The 19,694-nt window shown below is 38.0% G+C and overlaps 1 protein-coding gene across 1 annotated transcript; it reads right to left on the minus strand.

Annotated features, from left to right (window-relative positions):
- Nucleotides 1-5,428: 5,428 nt before the first annotated feature.
- LOC121369744 (gamma-aminobutyric acid type B receptor subunit 1-like) lies at nucleotides 5,429-19,426 on the minus strand. Its single transcript, XM_041494802.1, has 9 exons — nucleotides 19,202-19,426; nucleotides 17,852-17,989; nucleotides 16,577-16,651; nucleotides 11,618-11,788; nucleotides 10,211-10,312; nucleotides 8,978-9,043; nucleotides 7,921-8,254; nucleotides 6,412-6,547; nucleotides 5,429-5,495 (listed from the first exon to the last, which is right to left on the minus strand). Exons 1-9 carry the CDS (start codon nucleotides 19,424-19,426, stop codon nucleotides 5,429-5,431), a joined length of 1,314 nt encoding a protein of 437 aa, XP_041350736.1.
- Between the last annotated feature and the right edge of the window lie 268 nt (nucleotides 19,427-19,694).

Below are 19,694 nucleotides of genomic sequence, written 5' to 3' on the forward strand. Positions count from 1 at the left end.
GCAGGATTTGCTGCATGCAGCATTTCCTCCTTGCGACAAAAACATCAGATCGATCACGTAGATAGACGCAGATTAATCTGAGATACACCGCCTACCGACCCCCTACCACTCGCAGAATAGTCTGCGTTAAATTGCCATTCGCAGACTAGTCTGCGGAAAGTCTCAGAACAGTCTGCGTTTGGTCGGCGAATAAACAAAATAATTTGAATTTTTTCCAGGTTCTTCCAGGTGTTCGCTGAGTGTTCGGCGACAGGACGCAGACTAGAAAATTCATTTTCCCCCAATTTTTTATATTTTTCCCCCGATCGGTTGCAGACTGTTCGCAGAGTGATTGCTTCCTAACGCAGAATAGTCTCCGATAGGGTAAGGTTTTGTCGAAATCTCAACTTGAACGCAGCGTATTTTTAACGGAAACCCATCGTGAACACGACTTAAGCCCGGTGAATGAATGAATGAATGTTTAACGACACCCCAGCACGAAAAATACATCGGCTATTGGGTGTCAAACTATGGTAATGCAAATAAATAAAGTGATGATCAACATCAATATAAAAATTCAAGGTTTAAACAAAAACGGTGTAAAGAACTGTGCAAAAATACAAATACAAATACAAATATCACAGAATTTTACGGACACCGAATTTTACTCTAAACTTCAATTTGTGCTGTATTAGCCATTCTCAAAGAGAATGTTACACCCCTGCACCACGGTGAGGTTACAGCACGCGCAGGGGTAAGCCCGGTGAGACCGGACTATAAGTGGCTATTGGCGCGAACAGGTATGGGAATGAAGTAATTGAAAGCCAGAATCTCTTTCAAAATGTCTGTGCCTGGTAAAGAAAAAGAGGCATTCTGACCTTGGATTTAGAAAACCAGAACAATTAGGGGAACCTTCCTGGTGGATGATGATTCCATCCAGTGGTGAAACTGGATTCTGAATCGGCCAGTCTCATGGAAATACTGCAGCAGAAACCACATAATTCCGTCTGTGTAAACAGAGATGTATACAATGCATCCATGGTAAAGTGTTGATCGCACTAGCGATCTATACAGGCGGTGCATAACATTTTGATATGCTTCCCATTCTGTCTTACCAATAACTTTTAAAATATTGAGGGTCTGTAAGCCCATCTTTTTAACATATTTTAAATGAGGAATAATAACTTTTAAAATATTGAGGGCCTTTGAGCCCATCTTTTTAAACATATTGTAAATGAGGAACAAAAGATAGCCTCCTGTTAAAAATAATCCCCAGAAATTTGGTCACCTCCACAACTGGAACCAGAGTTTTGTCCAGAAACAGCTGAGGATCTAAATGGTGACCTCTTTTCTGACAGATGTTCATGTAAACAGTCTTTGAATTTCAGAATTGAAATTCATTGTCAGTTGCCCATTGTTGTAGTTTATTCAAACAAAGCTGCAACAGACGGTCAGTGATACTCATACTGGACGACCTGTAGCAAATCTGAAAATCATCGACATCATCATTATATATATATATATATATATATATATTCACAAAAAAATTAAGTTACTGACCGAATGCTACCTTGAGGCACACCTATCTCTTGGAAGTGAGAATCGGATAACGTAGATGGGTATTTCAAGGTACGAGGGGGATATCATCAGATCCGACTCGTACCTTGAAATACCCATTTACCCCCCCCCCCCCCCCCCCCCCCCCACTATGGAGGTCTTTCAAGAAAGCAGCCAATCAATTTTCAACCATTATATGTAAGTGTTTACCTATAATCACGCGGTTACAAAGCAACGGTTGCAGAGAGTGCTAAAATGTCCGCAGTTACCCGAACCTCCTATATAATCTCGACTACGTCCAAAGTTTGAGATGTGGCTGTTTCTTTCAGTGATCCTCCTGGATCCAACATTAAATTTATATAGAAGATGATAGAACAGAAAATAAACTAACGAACACATCTTATGACCGTCTTTGTTGTTTATATTCTGTATAGATATAGTTTACACGCGCCACGATGACTATGCACTAAGATCAGTGAATGAATATTGACTCACCTTTCCAAACAATTGGTGTATTTTCGAGCCATTCAATCTCCTTTCCAGGCATCTTTGTTAAATAATATAAAGCAACCATCTCTTTTTTTCCATCTTCAAAACAAAACGAAACATATGTAATTATGCCATATCTCTGAATATTTACATATTCTGAATAAATTAACAGGACTTCACTACCATATCGATTTTGTTTCAAGAAAAATAATCACCACTATGTGTTAAAGGTATTCGTCCTCAAAAGTAACATATTTTCAAAAAACAAAACAAAAAACAATTGATGGTAATTTGTGTTAAAGGCATCATGTCACGGATTTAAGGACCTTATTTCTCTAAAAATGGATAATAAATAAAAATTACATTAATTGTTGGAAACCAAATCTAGCTATTGCATCACGTTGTCTCAACTGTCGATCAAGATGATCCCAGAGATGCTCTATGGGATTCATGTCTGGAGAACATGATGGCCAAGGCAATACGTTGACGTTAACGTTGTTGAGATAATCCTGAACAAGTCTGGCTGTATGAGGTCGTGCACTGTCCTGCTGCAAAAGGGTACCCCTAGGCTGTTGACGCAAGAATAGCACTACAACAGGTGGCAACACTTCATCCCTGTATCTTTGACCAGTCAGATTTCCACGGATGATCAGAAGCCTTGTTATCCGTTGACCGCAAATACCGCCCCATACTATGACGCCGCCTCCACCAAAAGGGTGCACATCTTGGATGCAGTTCGGCGCCAGTCGCTCTCCCCAACGTCGATAAACACGAACTCGGCCATCATTTCGGAACATGTTGAAGCAACTTTCATGCGTGAACAGCACCCTTTCCCAATCACGCCGCTGCCACCGACGTACAGTTCGTGCCCATTGTAATCTGCGTTGATGGTGTAGAGGGGTCAAGGTCATTCCACGGAAGGGGCGGAAAGCTCTGATACCAGCCCTGCGGAGTCGTCATAAGACTGTTCGTCTGCTGATGGGTGTGTCCCAGTGCTGTCGCCGCCGTTGACATCGCCGTCACGAATCGGTTCCGCAGGTGGATTGTCCGGATCTAGCAGTCTTCAGCTGGCGTTGTGACCCTTTGTCTTCCCGATCTTGCACGGTCTTGTGCCTGGCCTGTCTGCTGATAACGGCTCGACTGCAGTTGAAGGTTCTTGCAATCTGCCGTTGAGAGGCCCCCATATCGGCCATACCGATAGCTCTCTTGCGTTCTGCTTGGGTCAGTCTCGGCATCTCTCTGATGTTCTTTTTGATATGCTTCCTTGCCTTGATTATGCAACAATCATGCACGAGCATTTTTAAACAATTCAAATTATGCTGTTTTTCATGACTGCACGAAATTCACTAATCCGGAAACTGACTTTTCGGAAACACAGGGTGTGTTTTGGCGAATGTTTTCTCATTACTTTCAAACTTATTGCAGTATCTTTAATTCAGATAAACTTATTTTAAAAGTGATCAGTTAGTTTATTTTTAGAAAGCTTATAGATCTTGTGATTGAAATGTGGCAAATTGTATCAAATGCAGTATCCAATTAGAACAGATTTCAAACCTTTACCCACTTACCCTGCAATTATTGTCTTGCAGAATCCCTGCCTATGCATGAATGAATGAATGAATCAATGAATGTTTAACGACACCCCAGCACGAAAAATACATCGGCTATTTGGGTGTCAAACCATGGTAAATGTAAACACATTGTGTTGATCGACATCAATATACAATTCAACAGTTAAATTAAAACAGTGTAAAGAACTGTGCAAAAATACAAATATCACAGTTAGATAATATTTTAAATTTACAATAAAACGCAGAATCGAAAGGATTCCATCACATTTCGTGGTCCAAATATATCTTTTCGAGTGTCTTTGAAACTGGCGTACCGTCAGAGTACACCGACAGCGCTCACACTGAGGTGGAGGATCCGTCTTCAAAATAAATGATTGGGTCAAGTAAGTACGACCGATGCGAGCACGACACAACTCTTTCATCCTTCCTGCACTGTCTGTAAGGAGGACTGCCACTCCCAATACTGGCTTGATGGTATGAAGGTTGTTCGCAACAGCACCGTCCCAATGACGTTGCCAAGTCGAAAAGATCAATTGGTTGGTACAATATATAAGATCAGCATAAGATACACCAACCCTGGCATGAGGCAAATCCAAAGCAGACTTGGCAGCAGAATCTGCCTTTTCATTACCCCTGATGCCAACATGGCTAGGCACCCAACAAAATACAACATCTTTATTGGCAATAGATAACACGACACACTTTCGTATCACCATCCCAATTAAGGGATGGTCCAGCTTCATATTGCGCAAAGCTTGGAGACAGGAAAGCGAGTCGTTAAAAACAATAAATTTGGATGCACTAGAATCCTTGATTTCTTCTAAGGCTTTAAAGGGACATTCCTGAGTTTGTTGCATTGTAAGATGTTTCCGACTAATAAAATATTTCTACGATTAAACTTGCATATTAAATATGTATTACTGTCTGTATATTAAATGTGTTTCTGGTCGTCTTAATATTTGTAAGAAGCCCAAACTGTATTTTGTCTTCAAATAATTTCGTACGTACGAAAAATACAATATTTTAGGAAATAAGATGACATTTAACCTAGTACAAATATTAGAACGATCAGAAACACGTTTAATATACAGCCACTAATATTGTATACAGAAAAATATATTTGATGTAATTACAACCATCAAAAAGTCTCTGTTAGTCGATAACATCTTAAAAACTGCAGCAAAGTCAGGAATGCCCCTTTAATGACTGCCCAAACTTCAGCACTAAAGATCGATGCCAAGTCAGGCAGTCGTATGGAAATGATAGTGTCTGATGGAAAGACTGTAGCACAAGCTATAGAATTCCCATTCCGTGATCCATCTGTAATCACGGTACTTGTCTTGAATTTCCATGAAAAACTGTTTATAAATAACAGCATATGTGCGATCTTTCTTCAGATGAATTTCCAAAGTGTCAGTTAAATCAATGTTGGAAAGAGACAAAAAAATGCTTAATGCGAAGACCAAATGTACGAATAGCATTTGGCCTTGCATCAAACAAGTTCATATATTTGTTATCAAACACCGCACCATGTGTAGGATGTTGTGGTAAAGGGTTAATCTTGGTAGCATACTGCAGAGAAAGCTTTGCACGTCTAGGACCCAAACAAGGTTCCTGTGCATCAACGTACAAGCTCTCAACAGGAGATGTTCTAAATGCACCAAGACATAGCCTAAGTCCCTGGTTGTGTATAGGATCTAGCATCTGCAAGTAAGACTTGCGTGCCCCATACACAATGCATCCATAATCTAGTTTAGACCTCACAAGAGATCTATACAGACGGAGCATAACCTTTTCGGTCTGCTCCCGAATTTTGTATTACCAATAACTTTTCAAATATTGAGAGCTTTCAAGCCCTTCTTTTCAACATATTTGAGATGGGGCACAACAATTAGCTTCCTGTGAAATATAACCCCCATAAATTTAGTCTCCTCCACAACTGGAATTGGATTTTTGTCCAAAAACAACTGTGGATCCAAGTGGAGACCTCTTTTCTGGCAGATATGCATACAAACCGTTTTTGCCTTTGAGAATCGAAAACCACTGTCACTTGCCCATTGATGAAGTTTATTCAAACAAAGCTGCAACTTACGTTCAATGATACTCATATTGGACGATCTATAGCAAATCTGAAAATCATCGACATATAACGAGCAATCCACACCAGGTGTTAAACAACCCCTGCCTATGCAAGATAAAATTTAAAATGTATAAAAGGAGCCATAAAATGTATGATAATTACGAATTTTCCATGAAATATCAGAATCATGTCTCTGTATAAGGCATCCAAAATTAAGTTATGTAAGCATCATGAGTCACAATCGTATTGGAAAGCTGGTCTTAACCATGACGAATAGTTCCCATTCCGTCTGTAGGAGGACTGCCACTTATAGCGCGCGCCAATACATGCATCGACCTTTCTACAATGTCTGTAAAGAGGAACGTGAATGCGCATACGGCTGTACATAGAATACTATTTCAAAGAATGTTTTAAGATTTTGACACAAATATTGGACAACTTATTTTAAAGGCAAAGTCCCTTCTATATTAAAAAGAAATTACTTCTTGATGTGCATACTTACGCTCACCCAATCTCGACTATACTATTTGATGAGAATTTCTGAGGTAGCGTCAGCCGGCCAGCTACAATCATGGTAGTTATAGACATTCTGAGTAATATTTTGACCAATTCTATAATGAAATTGAACAAATTTGAAGTACTAAATCGTTCACGCCTAAATTCCTATTCCCTATTATAAAATAATACGCCCAGTTTTCTCCACATGACTTACTTTGAAACCGGTCGATCCTGTACCTCCCGGTTAGATCCCCATTCTTGTTGAATCGAATTCTTCCCTGTACACCATAGAAGTCCAGGTTGAGGGCATTGTTGAACAAAATATCTGCAGTGGTTTCATCGTCATAGGTGAAATCTTCAATATTATGCAGTCCTGCAATGGGAAGATAAACGCATTAGGTGTGGTATGAAAATAATTCTGAAGGTACGTAATAAAAACAAAACATCATAAGTGCACATACTAAGTGGTTATGGGTTTGGACACTCATAATTTGACACTGCATTTCATATACTTCGGCGAATTTTAAACATCCATTAAATCCTAAGATTTTGGGATACCTAATTTTACCCTTCGTACCCTGTGGCCGATACCCTACATTATATACACACACCTAACACGGTTTAGTTACCAGGGACTGTAAAACACTTCCATCTATATACCAAGAGCCAGATACGGGAACACGTCGTGTTATAGACCAGATTTTAGTCACTATTAGTGCTGTAATGTGGGACTGAATGTCGGTAATGCGTGATTGAAAGTCAGTAACATGGGTAAGTTCCCCGACACTGGTAGTTTTCGTGCTGGAGTGTCGTTAAACATTCATTCATTCATTCCTGACACTGGATGATGGTTTTGGTTGCAGTCTCTCTTTCCTGTTAGCGTGATCACATATTTCTTTTCTTGAGTATTTTAGTTATCAAACAAGATGTATACTAGAGCTGCAACGAAAACACCAAGTGGCGAATACGATACGTATCACGAATATGGGGTTTTGAATACGAATATCAATATTTACAGTGAATCTACCAATACTGTACTACTGAATTTCTGAATGAAGCAAGCCGCCAGTGAACAAAAGTCAAAAATAGCATTTAAATACTAAGATATGTTTAACACTAAACTTTGGAATGTTAGACATTAAAAATTAAAACATTAAATGTCAGTTATAAAAACAAAATTATAATAAAAAGAAAACTGACAAAACGAAAAAACAAAACAAGCTCCTTAATATACTTCTGCTTGTACATACAGCTTGCAAACTGTGGTCTTTCTAAATTAATATAATTAATAATAATAATAATAATAATAATAATAATAAAGATGTTAAAAAAACCCACGAATGTATTCGGTTCTTTGGGTACCGAATAACGAATAAGTATCGTGGATAGCCTGTATTCGGATGCACCGAATACACGAGTGAATCATTGCAGCTCTAATGTATACATATCAGGAACTTGACTCAATAACTTTTAAAAGTCACCGTTAAAAGGCATAGCAATGAGTAACTGGTATATTCTGAGGGCAACTCTGCATGTGGATTTTAAAAATTAATTATTACTGCTCAAAATTGTAAAATCTTAAAGGCCCCCCCCCCCCCCAATCAAAGGTAGTTGAGCAATTAATCAACTATCCTCAATTGTTTATATTTAGCACGAGATTTAGTCAAGATTAGGGCAAAACATTATGGAGCAGTAGACCTTCGAAATATGCACATGCCTCCGTTTTAGAATTGTGTATATTCTTACCATTATTCTTCAGATCCGCAACCGTTTTGTTCAGAGCAAGAGCCGCTGTCCAGATAGCGTCATATCCGATAATTCCAAGGTCATTATATGGCAGTGAACGATTCACCTGGTTCCAGTACATTTCCTCCACCTTCTGAGGGGTGTATCCTGAAACAGTCATCTCCGGCTTGGGATTGACGTGGATACGAGACACTGTAAAATAGCCGTCGACTGCTTCTCGCATCTGTTCCTCGGTACAGGTCACCGAAGGATAACGGATCTTCCACCAATCCTTCTTGTACCAGGCAGGGATGAACCAGACGATTTGCGGACCATATAGTCCTATTTTATAAGCCTGCAATATACAATCGTCTTAAAGGGACATTCCTGAGTTTGACTGCAATGTTTAAGAAAATATATATTTCCGCATAAAATATTAGTGGCTGTATATTAAACGTGTTTCTGATCGTTCTAATATTTGTACTAGGTTAAATTTCATTTTATTTCCTAAAAATAAAATCCAGTTCGGGCTTCTTACAAATATTAAGGCGACCAAAAACACATGCAATATACAGACACTGATATTCTAAACAAGAACATATATTTAATATGTAAGTTTAATCGTACAAATATTTTATTAGCCGGAAACATCTTACAATGCAGCAAACTCAGGAATGTCCCTTTAAGTTTCATACAAATGTACAAAGTTGCATTGTAAAAACAAATAGTCTGAGAGTACTTCCAAAGCAATACATGTCCCCTACCGGGCCATAACTCTGCTAAATCGCCATGAAATTCAAACTTGATCTGTAACAGTACACGGTAAATCAATACATGTAGGGAACAAACAAAAAAAACCCCACACAAAACCCCCCAACAACATGAGTATTAGAACGTTTTCGTAATTGCTGTTACCTTAGACATGTTCAGGAGCTCAAGCGATCGCGGTCAGTCGATAAACTGATTTATTCTCTTGACGTTAGATTAGTGTGCTATGATAGAACACGATGGTACCAGTCACAACAGTAAGCTAGCGCTCGGATTCCCGCCAATGCTTAAGAGTAGTTTTTCGACTCACCTCGCAGAAAATCCTAACAGCCATATCGCCATAGAAACTACCCACGATGATCCTAGCACCGTGATCCTGGAAAAACAATGACACAAAGGAGAACATCTTAAGATATCTTAGAATAATTGTAGCTCTTACCCATGGATTTACAAATGAATGATAAATATATTCATATATTATGCATAATGGAAAACACTAGCTAGCTATTTGTGTTTAGTTATTGATTGGTTCAAGTTTGATTCTTCCGATGGACAACTTGGACCAAATTATAGTCCGTCCCATCCTCCTACAAAAACTTCCCTTTTTGTAAATAATTTCAGTTTGGTTTGACGTAAGAAGAAAAGTGTTTTGGAAATATACTATGACATACATTGTTTGTGTGCAACTTAGAAAATAATCGTTTTAGAAATAAATAACTTGTAGTAAATTCCACAGTATGAAAGAAAGAAAGAAATGTTTTATTTAACGACGTACTCAACACATTTTATTTACGGTTATATAGCGTCAAACATATGGTTAAGAACCACACAGATAATGAGAGAGGAAACCCGCTGTCGCCACTGCATGGGCTTCTCTTTTCGATTAGCAGCAAGGGATCTTTTATATGCACCACCCCAATGACAGGGTAGTACATACCACGGCCTTTGATTTACCAGTCGTGGTGCACTGGCTGGAACGAGAAATAGCCCGACGGGGATCGATCCCAGACCGACCGCGCATTGAGCGAGCGCTGTACCACTGGGCTACGTCCCGCCCTCCACAGTATGAAAAAAAGGCATTCCCTGTGGGAAGGACTAAGTGAAGGGCGCACATTAAGTCAATACATTTCTTAATGTGCAGAGCGAGGTGCTTCCCTCTATTTAGCAAATTTAAAATGGCGGGGAAATGTTTTATGTTCTCGTTGGAAGATTTATTTTGTTAATAATGATGCAAGTACTTAGTCGGGATTTAGTGAGTACGGTAGGTTATACATTTGTGGCTTGTGTGTCCATTTATTATACTATTTCGGTTGGGAAACTGTTGAAACACGGTACCACAAGTTTTGAATACCAGCTATATATAGGGTACGTAACACTATTCGGACGTAGAAAGAACCACACTTTCTACGTCCCTTCGGACTATAGTTAAAACTGTGATCGGCCGTAGCACCTAACCCGCGTCTCTGAAAAACAAAAAACAAACTCCATGACGAATTTAAGCGTTTTCTAAATTAACTAACGGAGGAATCATGTAGCTAGGTACCTTTATTTTCTGCAGCTGAATAGCTGGGTTTTCTCCAATGATTTCTGACCTGACTATCTCCAGACCATTTTGTTTCATCAGTCGCAGTAAGTGGTCAGTGCTCTAAGAGATAACGTAGAAATGTATTACAAATTATTGTTTGTTATAAGATTAGAATGAAAAGGCGCAGATCCTTGATTTATTAATCATTGGGTTTTAAAAAAGTTGGTAAATTTGACATAGTCTTAAGAGAGAAAACCCGCTACATTTTACCATTAGTAGTAAGGGATCTTTTGTATGTACCACCCCACAGACAGGGTAACAGACCAGGGTTTCTGCTAGAGGGTAAAATGGGTATGACGCCATACCCATTTTTTTTTCTAAGTTAACCTTTTGACAAAATTAATTACTCTCGTCACTAATGTATCACTTTCTTAACTCTGGGTGGTAAAGCACTCACTTGATGCGCGGTCGGTTTAGGATCGATCCCCGTCGGTGGCCCCGTTGGGCTATTTCTCATTCCAGCCAGTGCTCCACAACTGGTGTAACAAAGGCCGTGGTATGTACTATCCTGTCTGTGGGATGGTGCATATAAAAGATCCCTAGCTGCTAATCGAAAAGAGTAGCCCTATATCTGTGTGGTCCTTAACCATATGTCTGAGGCCATATAACCATAAATAAAATGTGTTGAATGCGTCGTTAAATAAAACATTTCCCTCCTTCTTAAACCTAACCCTAAACTTAACCCATTTTCATTCTGGGGGAGGCGCCCCATACCCTAACGCCATACATAAAATTTCTTTCTGGCAGAAACACTGCACGACCTTAGGATATATGGCGCACATTGGCTGGAACGAGAAATAGCCCAAAGGGTCTGATCGATGCTAGCTCGAGTGCCCTCTGTAAACAGACCACGGCTAGAGGGCACTGGAGCTAGATTGATCTCCGACCGACCGCGCAATAGGCGAGCGCTTTACCACTGGGCTACGTCTCGCCCATGCAAATGGAAATGCGGGTTTCACAAAAGGTGGCCCCTTTCATATCTGGACAATGAGGGTAGTGAGTACCATTCTTGCATGTGACCTACACCCATTGTTTTTTAATTTTCTAAAAAACGAAATAAAATGCATTTCAACACTATCGGCAGCTGGCAATGTGACCTACTTCCGCATGACTCGGAAATAACACCAGACCTCGCCGAAGCTGACTTTGGCTCTCCATCATTCCCCTGAAACTAAATGAAGGTGAGTAATTTTTATCTCCCTATTTATACAGTAATATTTTAAATGGCTCCCCCAAAACCTGTTAGCTGAGCAATTAATCACTCGCCTCAATTTGTGATTTTCACGGCGAGGTCTGGGTATATAAATAATTATCAAGCGTTTCCTATTGCTACAAAGAAACAATTCCGGAATATAATAATCTTACCACTGAAAATAGTGGATATGGTTGATGTATCGTGGCAATTTTTGACCATCCAAACGCCTTAAAAATGTTGATGCGGGTTGGATTGATGTCACTCTCTGGGGAGTTGGTACGTAGAAACTTCTTAAATATCGTCTTATCCGATAACGCTGGCGAGACGGATCCGGGTGATAACTAATACAAAATATACAAAACATGTTAATACAATAATAAATATACCCGTAATAAAAAAATAACATACATCTTCGACCAATCAATCATTGTTTTTTTAATACGTACAGTTAAAGGCGCTCCGTCACGGATGTTGACCTAATTAATGACCTAACAAAGTATTATCTGAAAATATATACATTTGATTTGTCGCTAAAAGTACTTTATTTAACTATCTAATAACTATCTAATAACCATCTAATAACTAACATAACCCACTTATTACTGATATTTTGTAAACGGCCATTTGGAGTGAAGAGGTGTGACGTATTATTTTTGTAGTCACGTGATGGGCAACCCCCGAATAACCACAGTGTCAAAACGATTTACCAAGCTTGTGTAACGAGAACGCTTGACCGTCCTCTGCGACGTAGGGTAAATAGAAAAAAAACAGCAATGAAAATAAGTTAATAAAAATTAATAAAAACATGTAGTGAATGATAAGCTTGTACATTAATTTATTTATTAACAGAAGCATGTTAAACGTCAACAATCCCGAATAGTTAGGCCTTTGCATCTTTAGGTAAATTTATCGTTAGTCGTACGCAAAAAAACTCTAAACATCTAGATTACAAACACCTTCATTTTCCACCTTATTAAATTCATTAATATGCAAAATATGCCATAACAGCTGACTTGGAATAGGAATTGTTACATTTTTAAAGAATACTCTAACTAGACAGTGTTTATATACGATGTGACTATATATACGACGGCCGTGTATATAGCCATCGCGAACGAGGGCTGGCTATATTCACTGCAAAAATGTATATAGGCGGTAAATAATTATTTGACCGATCCATATTACCGAACCATCTGGAACAGGAGGAATACATACTAAGTACTATACGAACAGTACGTTTTCTGAATGGGGGGGTATATGAATCTAGCGGACCCTTTTATGAACGGTTTCTATAGACATGTGAATAGCGTAATATTGCCCCTACAGTATTAAAAAAAATTAATAATAAAATAAAATAATAATAATAACAATAACAATAATAAATAAATAAATAAATAAATAAATAAATAAACATTACAAATTATAAGCTGCAGTGGTATTCTCTGAAATCAACAAGGCTTGAACTTAATAATTTTAAACCGATTGCAATTTTGAGGCTCCTTACGTACATGTTTCAAAAAGTAAATTTTACCGCAAATAATTACACCGTATGACTAAAAGGTTATTTTGCTGTATTTAGTCATATTTCAAATGCGCAAAATTGCAAGGGGCAGTAAATCTCAAAATATTTTTTTTTTTTTTTTTTTTTTTACACCAGTAACGCCGAGATCACTCCCAGGCTATAAATGTATGTAATGTTTCTATAACAACCGCCCCCACCCCACCGCGACGTGATTTTACCAACATTATAATAATAATAATAATAATAACACACAGTTATTATTATTATTATACTACTACCTTTTTGGGGTGGGAGGGCGGTGTTTTATCTTGGGGTGGGTTGGGTGGCTATACAAATGTAAGATTAACGTGCAGGCACACACGCACAAATGGCAGGCTGAACTTGTCCCTGCGCGTAGAACTGGATTCAACTGGGTTAAGTACTAATTAAGCCAACCTTTGGACAGTAGGCCCCTATACTGTTTTTGTTTTTTTACGCTATACATTAAACCGAATTACCACTTTGCGAATTAGTCAATATAATTTGCAAACGTTTAACGAAAAACGACTGACTGGTCGTATGCCACATTGGTGACACTGGAAAACGTTATCGTTTTTTAACCAAGCACTATAGCGTTGTAACCGTCTAGACTCCATCCCTGCTAAATTCCATGCACACGCACCTGATAATAATAATAATAATAATAAATGATGAGTTCATGTTCCGACTGTTTATTATTTTATTTCAGCGTATTCAGTTATTTTCGTCATGAATATTTTTTTATTATTTGCCATGTATATAGCCGGCCCTCATTTGCCAAGTCTCTATATACGGCGGTCGTTTATATATAAAATTGAAAAATACATTATACGGTTGTTGTATATATATAGCCTCATCACTGCGAGTTTGTTTTGCCGTATTTTTTTTATGACTTTTCACAAGAAGACTTCCAAATTTTTAAAATGAAGCGTGTCATGGAATTCCCTCGATCGTAGTTCAATTAAAATGTTTTGGATCATATAATAACTAGGTTTGGTATTCAAAATTAATGTAATTTCCATTTATAATCCATATTTAGAGAAATAAGGCCCACTAAATCCGTGATCGAGCGCCTTTAATGTTGAATATGGGGCGGGACGTAGCCTAGTGGTAAAGCGTTCGCTTGATGCGCGGTCGGTGGACCCATTGGGCCATTTCTCGTTCTAGCCAGTCCTCCACAACTGGTGTAACAAAGTCCGTGGCATGTACTATCCTGTCTCTGGGATGGTGCATATAAAATATCCCTTGCTGCTAATCGAAAAGAGTAGCCTATGAAGTGGCGCCACGGGTTTCCTGTCTCAATATCTGTGTGGTCCTTAACCATATGTCTGACGCCACATAACGGTGAATAAAATGTGTTCAGTGCGTTGTTAAATAAAACATTTTGAAAGACCTCTATGGCATGGGCCTAAGAGGCCGTATTCCTGACTTTATCTCAATTTTTTTTTACAGAATAGCTCTTTCAAGGTACGATTGGGATCTACGTTATCCGATTCTCACTCCCAACAGATGGGTGTGCCTCAAGGTAGCATCCTGTCAGTAACTTTATTTTCCGTGAAAATTAACAGCATCACCCAGCGTTTAAAACCTGGCGTTGATAGCTCTTTATATGTCGACGATTTTCAGATTTGCTACAGGTCGTCCAGTATGAGTATCATTGAACGTCAGTTGCAGCTTTGTTTGAATAAACTTCAACAATGGGCAGCTGACAATGGATTTCGATTCTCAAAGTCAAAAAGCGTCTGCATATCTGCCAGAAAAAGGCCACCATTTAGATCCTCGGCTGTTTCTGGACTAAACTCCGGTTCCAGTTGTGAAGGAGACCAAATTTCTGGGGGTTATTTTTGACAGGAGGCTATCTTTTGTTCCTCATTTACAGTATGTGAAAAAAAAGGGCTTAAAGGTTCTCAATATAGGTTATTGGCAAGACTGAATGGGGAGCAGATCGAAAGGTTATGCTCCGACTTTACAGATCTTTAGTTCGGTCAAAACTTGATTATGGGTGCATTGTGTATGGGTCAGCACGCAAATCTTACTTACAAATGCTAGATCCTATACACAACCAGGGACTTAGGCTTTGTCTTGGTGCTTTCAAGGTATCTCCTGTGGAGAGCTTGTATGTCGATGCACACGAACCTAGTTTGGGTTCTAGACTTGCAAAGCTTTCTCTGCAGTATACTGCAAAGATTAAATCAATACTAAAACATTCTGACCATAATGCGGTGTTTCATAACAAATATATGAAGTTATTTGATGCAAAACCGAATGCGATTCGAACATTTGGTCTTCGTATTAAGCAGTTTTTATCAGTTTTCAACATTTTGGAAACGTCTTCATATTTTATTTTGCCACCTTGGAATGAATGATATAATTAATGACACCCCAGCACAAAAATACATATTGGCTATTGGGCGTCACAAATTGTAAGTATATGAACAGTGTAAGGAGCTGTGGGGGGGGGGGGGGGGGGGGTATAATACAATATATAAAATCAATTTAAGTATATCTTAAAAAAATTTTTTAGAAGTCAAAGTGTTTTAAAAACTTTACAATTAATTCTGGATGGAATTTAAAAGATTCCAAAACATTTCCTTTGGCAAGTATATCAATTCTCGTCGGCTTGAGATGATCACACTCCACCAAAATGTGGCGCACAGTCAGTGTACACTGATAATGTTCACACTGAGGGGGAGGGTCCTTCTTTAAAATAAAGGAATGCGTCAGATATGTATGGCCGATGCGGGCACGGCACAAGACTATTTCATCCTTCCTGCATCGCCTGTAGGATGACTGCCACTCTCCCAGGACTGCTTTGACAGAATGAAGCTTGTTCGCAACCGCACTGTCCCAATCGTCTTGCTAAGTCAAAAAGATGTATTGGTTAATATGAAATTTAAAATCACTGTAAGGGACACCAACATGGACACGGGGCAAGTTCAAAGCAGACTTTTCGTTACCCTTAATGCCAACATGGCTGGGTACCCAACAAAATATAACATCTTTATTTGCAATTGATAAAAAGACACACTTTCGTATCACCATCCCAACTAAGGGATGCTCCAATTTGTGTAAAATGGGGTGCATATATTTCTTGTAAGTTTAATGTAACAAATGCCACCATATATATATATATATATATATATTGATGACCTTTACCTACAGTTTTGCGAGAAATTTGCAGAAGATATTATATTATATATAATACAACGTAAACTGTTTGTATGTGTATTGAACTCTGAAGTTGATCAATGTGCCTTCCATATATTTGTGTGGTGATGTACTGAAATTTGTTGACAACTATAAATATCTAGGTCATATTATATGCAAAAACGTGAAAGACGATAAACGACAGTATAGAGCCCTTTGTGTGCGTGCAAACATGTTGTTGCGACTATTTGCAAAATGTTCAGAATCTGTTATAACACAATTATTTGTGAGTGATTTTGTACGCAGGTGCATTATGGGTGAAATTTACACAGGATACCATGAATAATGTTAACATATGTTATAATAATGCATACCGATGGGTGATCGGACAACGGCGACCATACAGTGCCAGCAAGATGTGTGTCAGTCATCGAGTACAAACCTTTGATGCTTTGCTTCGCTCAACAACATATTGGCTGAAGAGCTGAATCGAAACAACCTCAAACGACCTTCCCACCTGCGGTGTACACATGTTTATGTCAAATCTGTATGTGTAAATCACTGGCACAAGCTACTGTATATTATGTAATCAGTTTTGTATGTGATGTTTAAATATGTTCTATGGATCACTTATCTGAAATAAAAAATATATTATTATTATTGGTGGGGCCAGAGCGCCCCCCAGCCCACTCGCCCCCCTCCATGCACCGCCTTGCCTGGTTCTAGTTTTACAATATATGCATGAAGACAACTGATGGAACAGGCAACATAAAACACGGACCCTGGCATGGAACAAATAGAAATCGATGTCCGTATTGACAATGAATTACATGGCAAACTAATGGATGTTCAAACTTACATGATAAAATGTGGAGAAGTTAAAGATCAGACAATGTTTGATGATTTGATACACCAAGATAGTAGATCGAAATATGAAGATATTTCCGAAATTTTGGAAACATAATGTTGGAAACTGAAATACCTGGGTAATGAAGAAAACTATTTGTGTTATCTGTATAGGCATGTGTGAATGTGCCACAATTTGGTGGATTGCAATCATCTGTAAAATATGGTAAAAGTCGTATTTGGTCAGAGAACTGTGAGGGATCATGTTTTAAAATTTCTCAGAAATTATTTTTATTTTTATTTTTTACATTTTTATTCTAAATTTTAGTTTTATCTATCTGTGATATTTGTATTTTTACACAGTTCTTTACAGTTTTTATTTCACTTTTTGCTGGTGTGCAGTCATCTTACAGAAACTATTGAATTTTTATATTGATGCCTTTACCATAGTTTGACACCCAATAGCCGATGTATTTTTCGTGCTGGGGTGTCGTTAAACATTCATTCATTAATTTTGTGCTGTGGTGTTATTACACATTCAACCTGCACAACATTAAACAATCATCCATTCATATGTAGTATTCGAAATAAGGACTTGTCCGTTTGTCCAGTCAAGTAAACATCTACTCACACAAGCATATTGTACCTTGGTGGTAGTCCAGTAAAAATGTTCAATGTAGATTTATTTTGTTTCTTTTTTCTTTTTTTGAGAAATTAATATATTAGCTGTCAAGTAGAATACGTGTCCGGTGGACAGCTGAATGATTCTGCTTACTCCCATTGCTTGTATGCACATGGGTGTTGTAACGCGCGTGTGCGTGTGTGTGTGTGTGTCTGTGGTTGGTTGGTTTGTTTGTTGTTGATACATCACCTGCACAACATTCCACCTGTATGACACCATCGCCGTCGCCTCAGATACCAAGGAACAGATGCCACCGATGATCATTATTTTAGTTGGAGGCGTGTACAAGTGGTGGAACATGGCGTTCAGGCCTTCTCCTGGGTCACACTGCAAACAAGATAGGGCGGGAATTGCCTTAGTGCAAGAGGTGGGGAAATTCTAGTGCAGGGCGCACATTAAAGGGACATTCCTGACTTTGCTCCATTGTAAGATGTTTCCGACTAATAAAATATTTCTACCATTAAACTTACATATTAAATATATTTTCTTATTTAGAATATCAGTGTCTGTATATTCAATGTGTTTCTGGTCGTCTAAATGTTTCTAAGAAGCCCAAACTGGATTTTGTCTTCAAATAATTTCGTACGTACGAAAAAACTATATTTTAGGAAATAAAAGGAAATTTAATACAAATATTAGAACAATCAGAAACACGTTTAATAATATTAAACAACAGCCTCTAATATTTTATGCAGAAAAATATATTTGATATGTAATTACAGTCGTTAAAAAGTCTCTGCTAGTCGATAACATCTTAAAAATTGCAGCAAACTCTGGAATGCCCCTTTAAGTAAATATTTTTCTTAATGTGTAGCGCGAGGCAAATTTAAAATGACGGGGAAAGTTTATAAGGTTGTCGTTGGAAGATTTGTGTTGTCAACAGTGACGCAAGTACATCAATCGGGAGTTAGTGGGTATGGTAGGTTATACATTTTTGGTTTGTGTGTCCATTTGTTCCACTATTTCGGTTGAGAAACGGTTGAAACATGGTGCCACAAGATTAGAATACCAGCTATATATAGGGTAATATCACAATGTTTGCACATAGAAAGAACCATACTTTCTTTGTCCGATTGGACTTGGGTGATTCTAGCTCAGTCGGTAGACTCGCCTGAGGAAATTTTATTTTAGGATCAAAACTCATCGATGGGCCCATTCACTAATTTGTTTTCTCATCCTAACCAGTACCTAACAACAGGTGTATTCAACTGCTAACGTAACATTCTCAACATAAAGCGAGTTTAGATTAATTCCTTTAGTGTTTTTGAGACTTGATTATGGATTTCAAAACCACCAAAATCCCAAAAAAACCCATCAGTAGCTCATCTCATGTAAGTAAATAACAAGTAAAATGTAAACATTAACATTTGAATGAGTAAAACATACATAAACAAATATTTACTTTTTGAAAGTGATAAACAAATATTTACTTTTTGAAAGTGATAAAATAGATTAAATAAATAAACAGAATTAAAGTAAATAGCTACGAATTCAATAAAATAAAAATAAAAATTAGAGAAAATATAGATACGGCGATACCTTTGAATTGTTCCAGAGGATGTTGATTCTGTAACCCGGCAGTACATCTTCTCTTTCTTTTATCTGGTCTAAAGCTATCTGAATGCCCGTCAAAATAGCTTGGCCTCCATTCCAAACTCCATCAAACGGCAACAATCCAATAAAATAGATGTTCTTCACAGAAGTTGCACCAGGTAGAGAGTTCCCAACAAGGGCTGCGATGGCCAGAATCATTGGTACATCCATCTACGTCAATAAATAAATAAATAAAAACATTATCTAACCATGTAGAAAATGTTCATGGGCTGCGATGACAAATAAAACATGATCTAAATATAATTTGTCGAACGGTTGTCACAAAATATCATCAATATATATACTGGGTGTCCCCATCCCTGAAAAAACAAAACAAAACAAAAAAACAACAACAAAAACCCAAACAAACGATCAAATCTCAAAACATATCCCCACCCCAAGTAAACAAGAACAAACGATAAAACCCTACTGAATATAT

This window comes from Gigantopelta aegis, chromosome 4 (genome assembly GCF_016097555.1).
Source record: "Gigantopelta aegis isolate Gae_Host chromosome 4, Gae_host_genome, whole genome shotgun sequence".
In the NCBI taxonomy this organism is placed as follows: domain Eukaryota; kingdom Metazoa; phylum Mollusca; class Gastropoda; order Neomphalida; family Peltospiridae; genus Gigantopelta; species Gigantopelta aegis.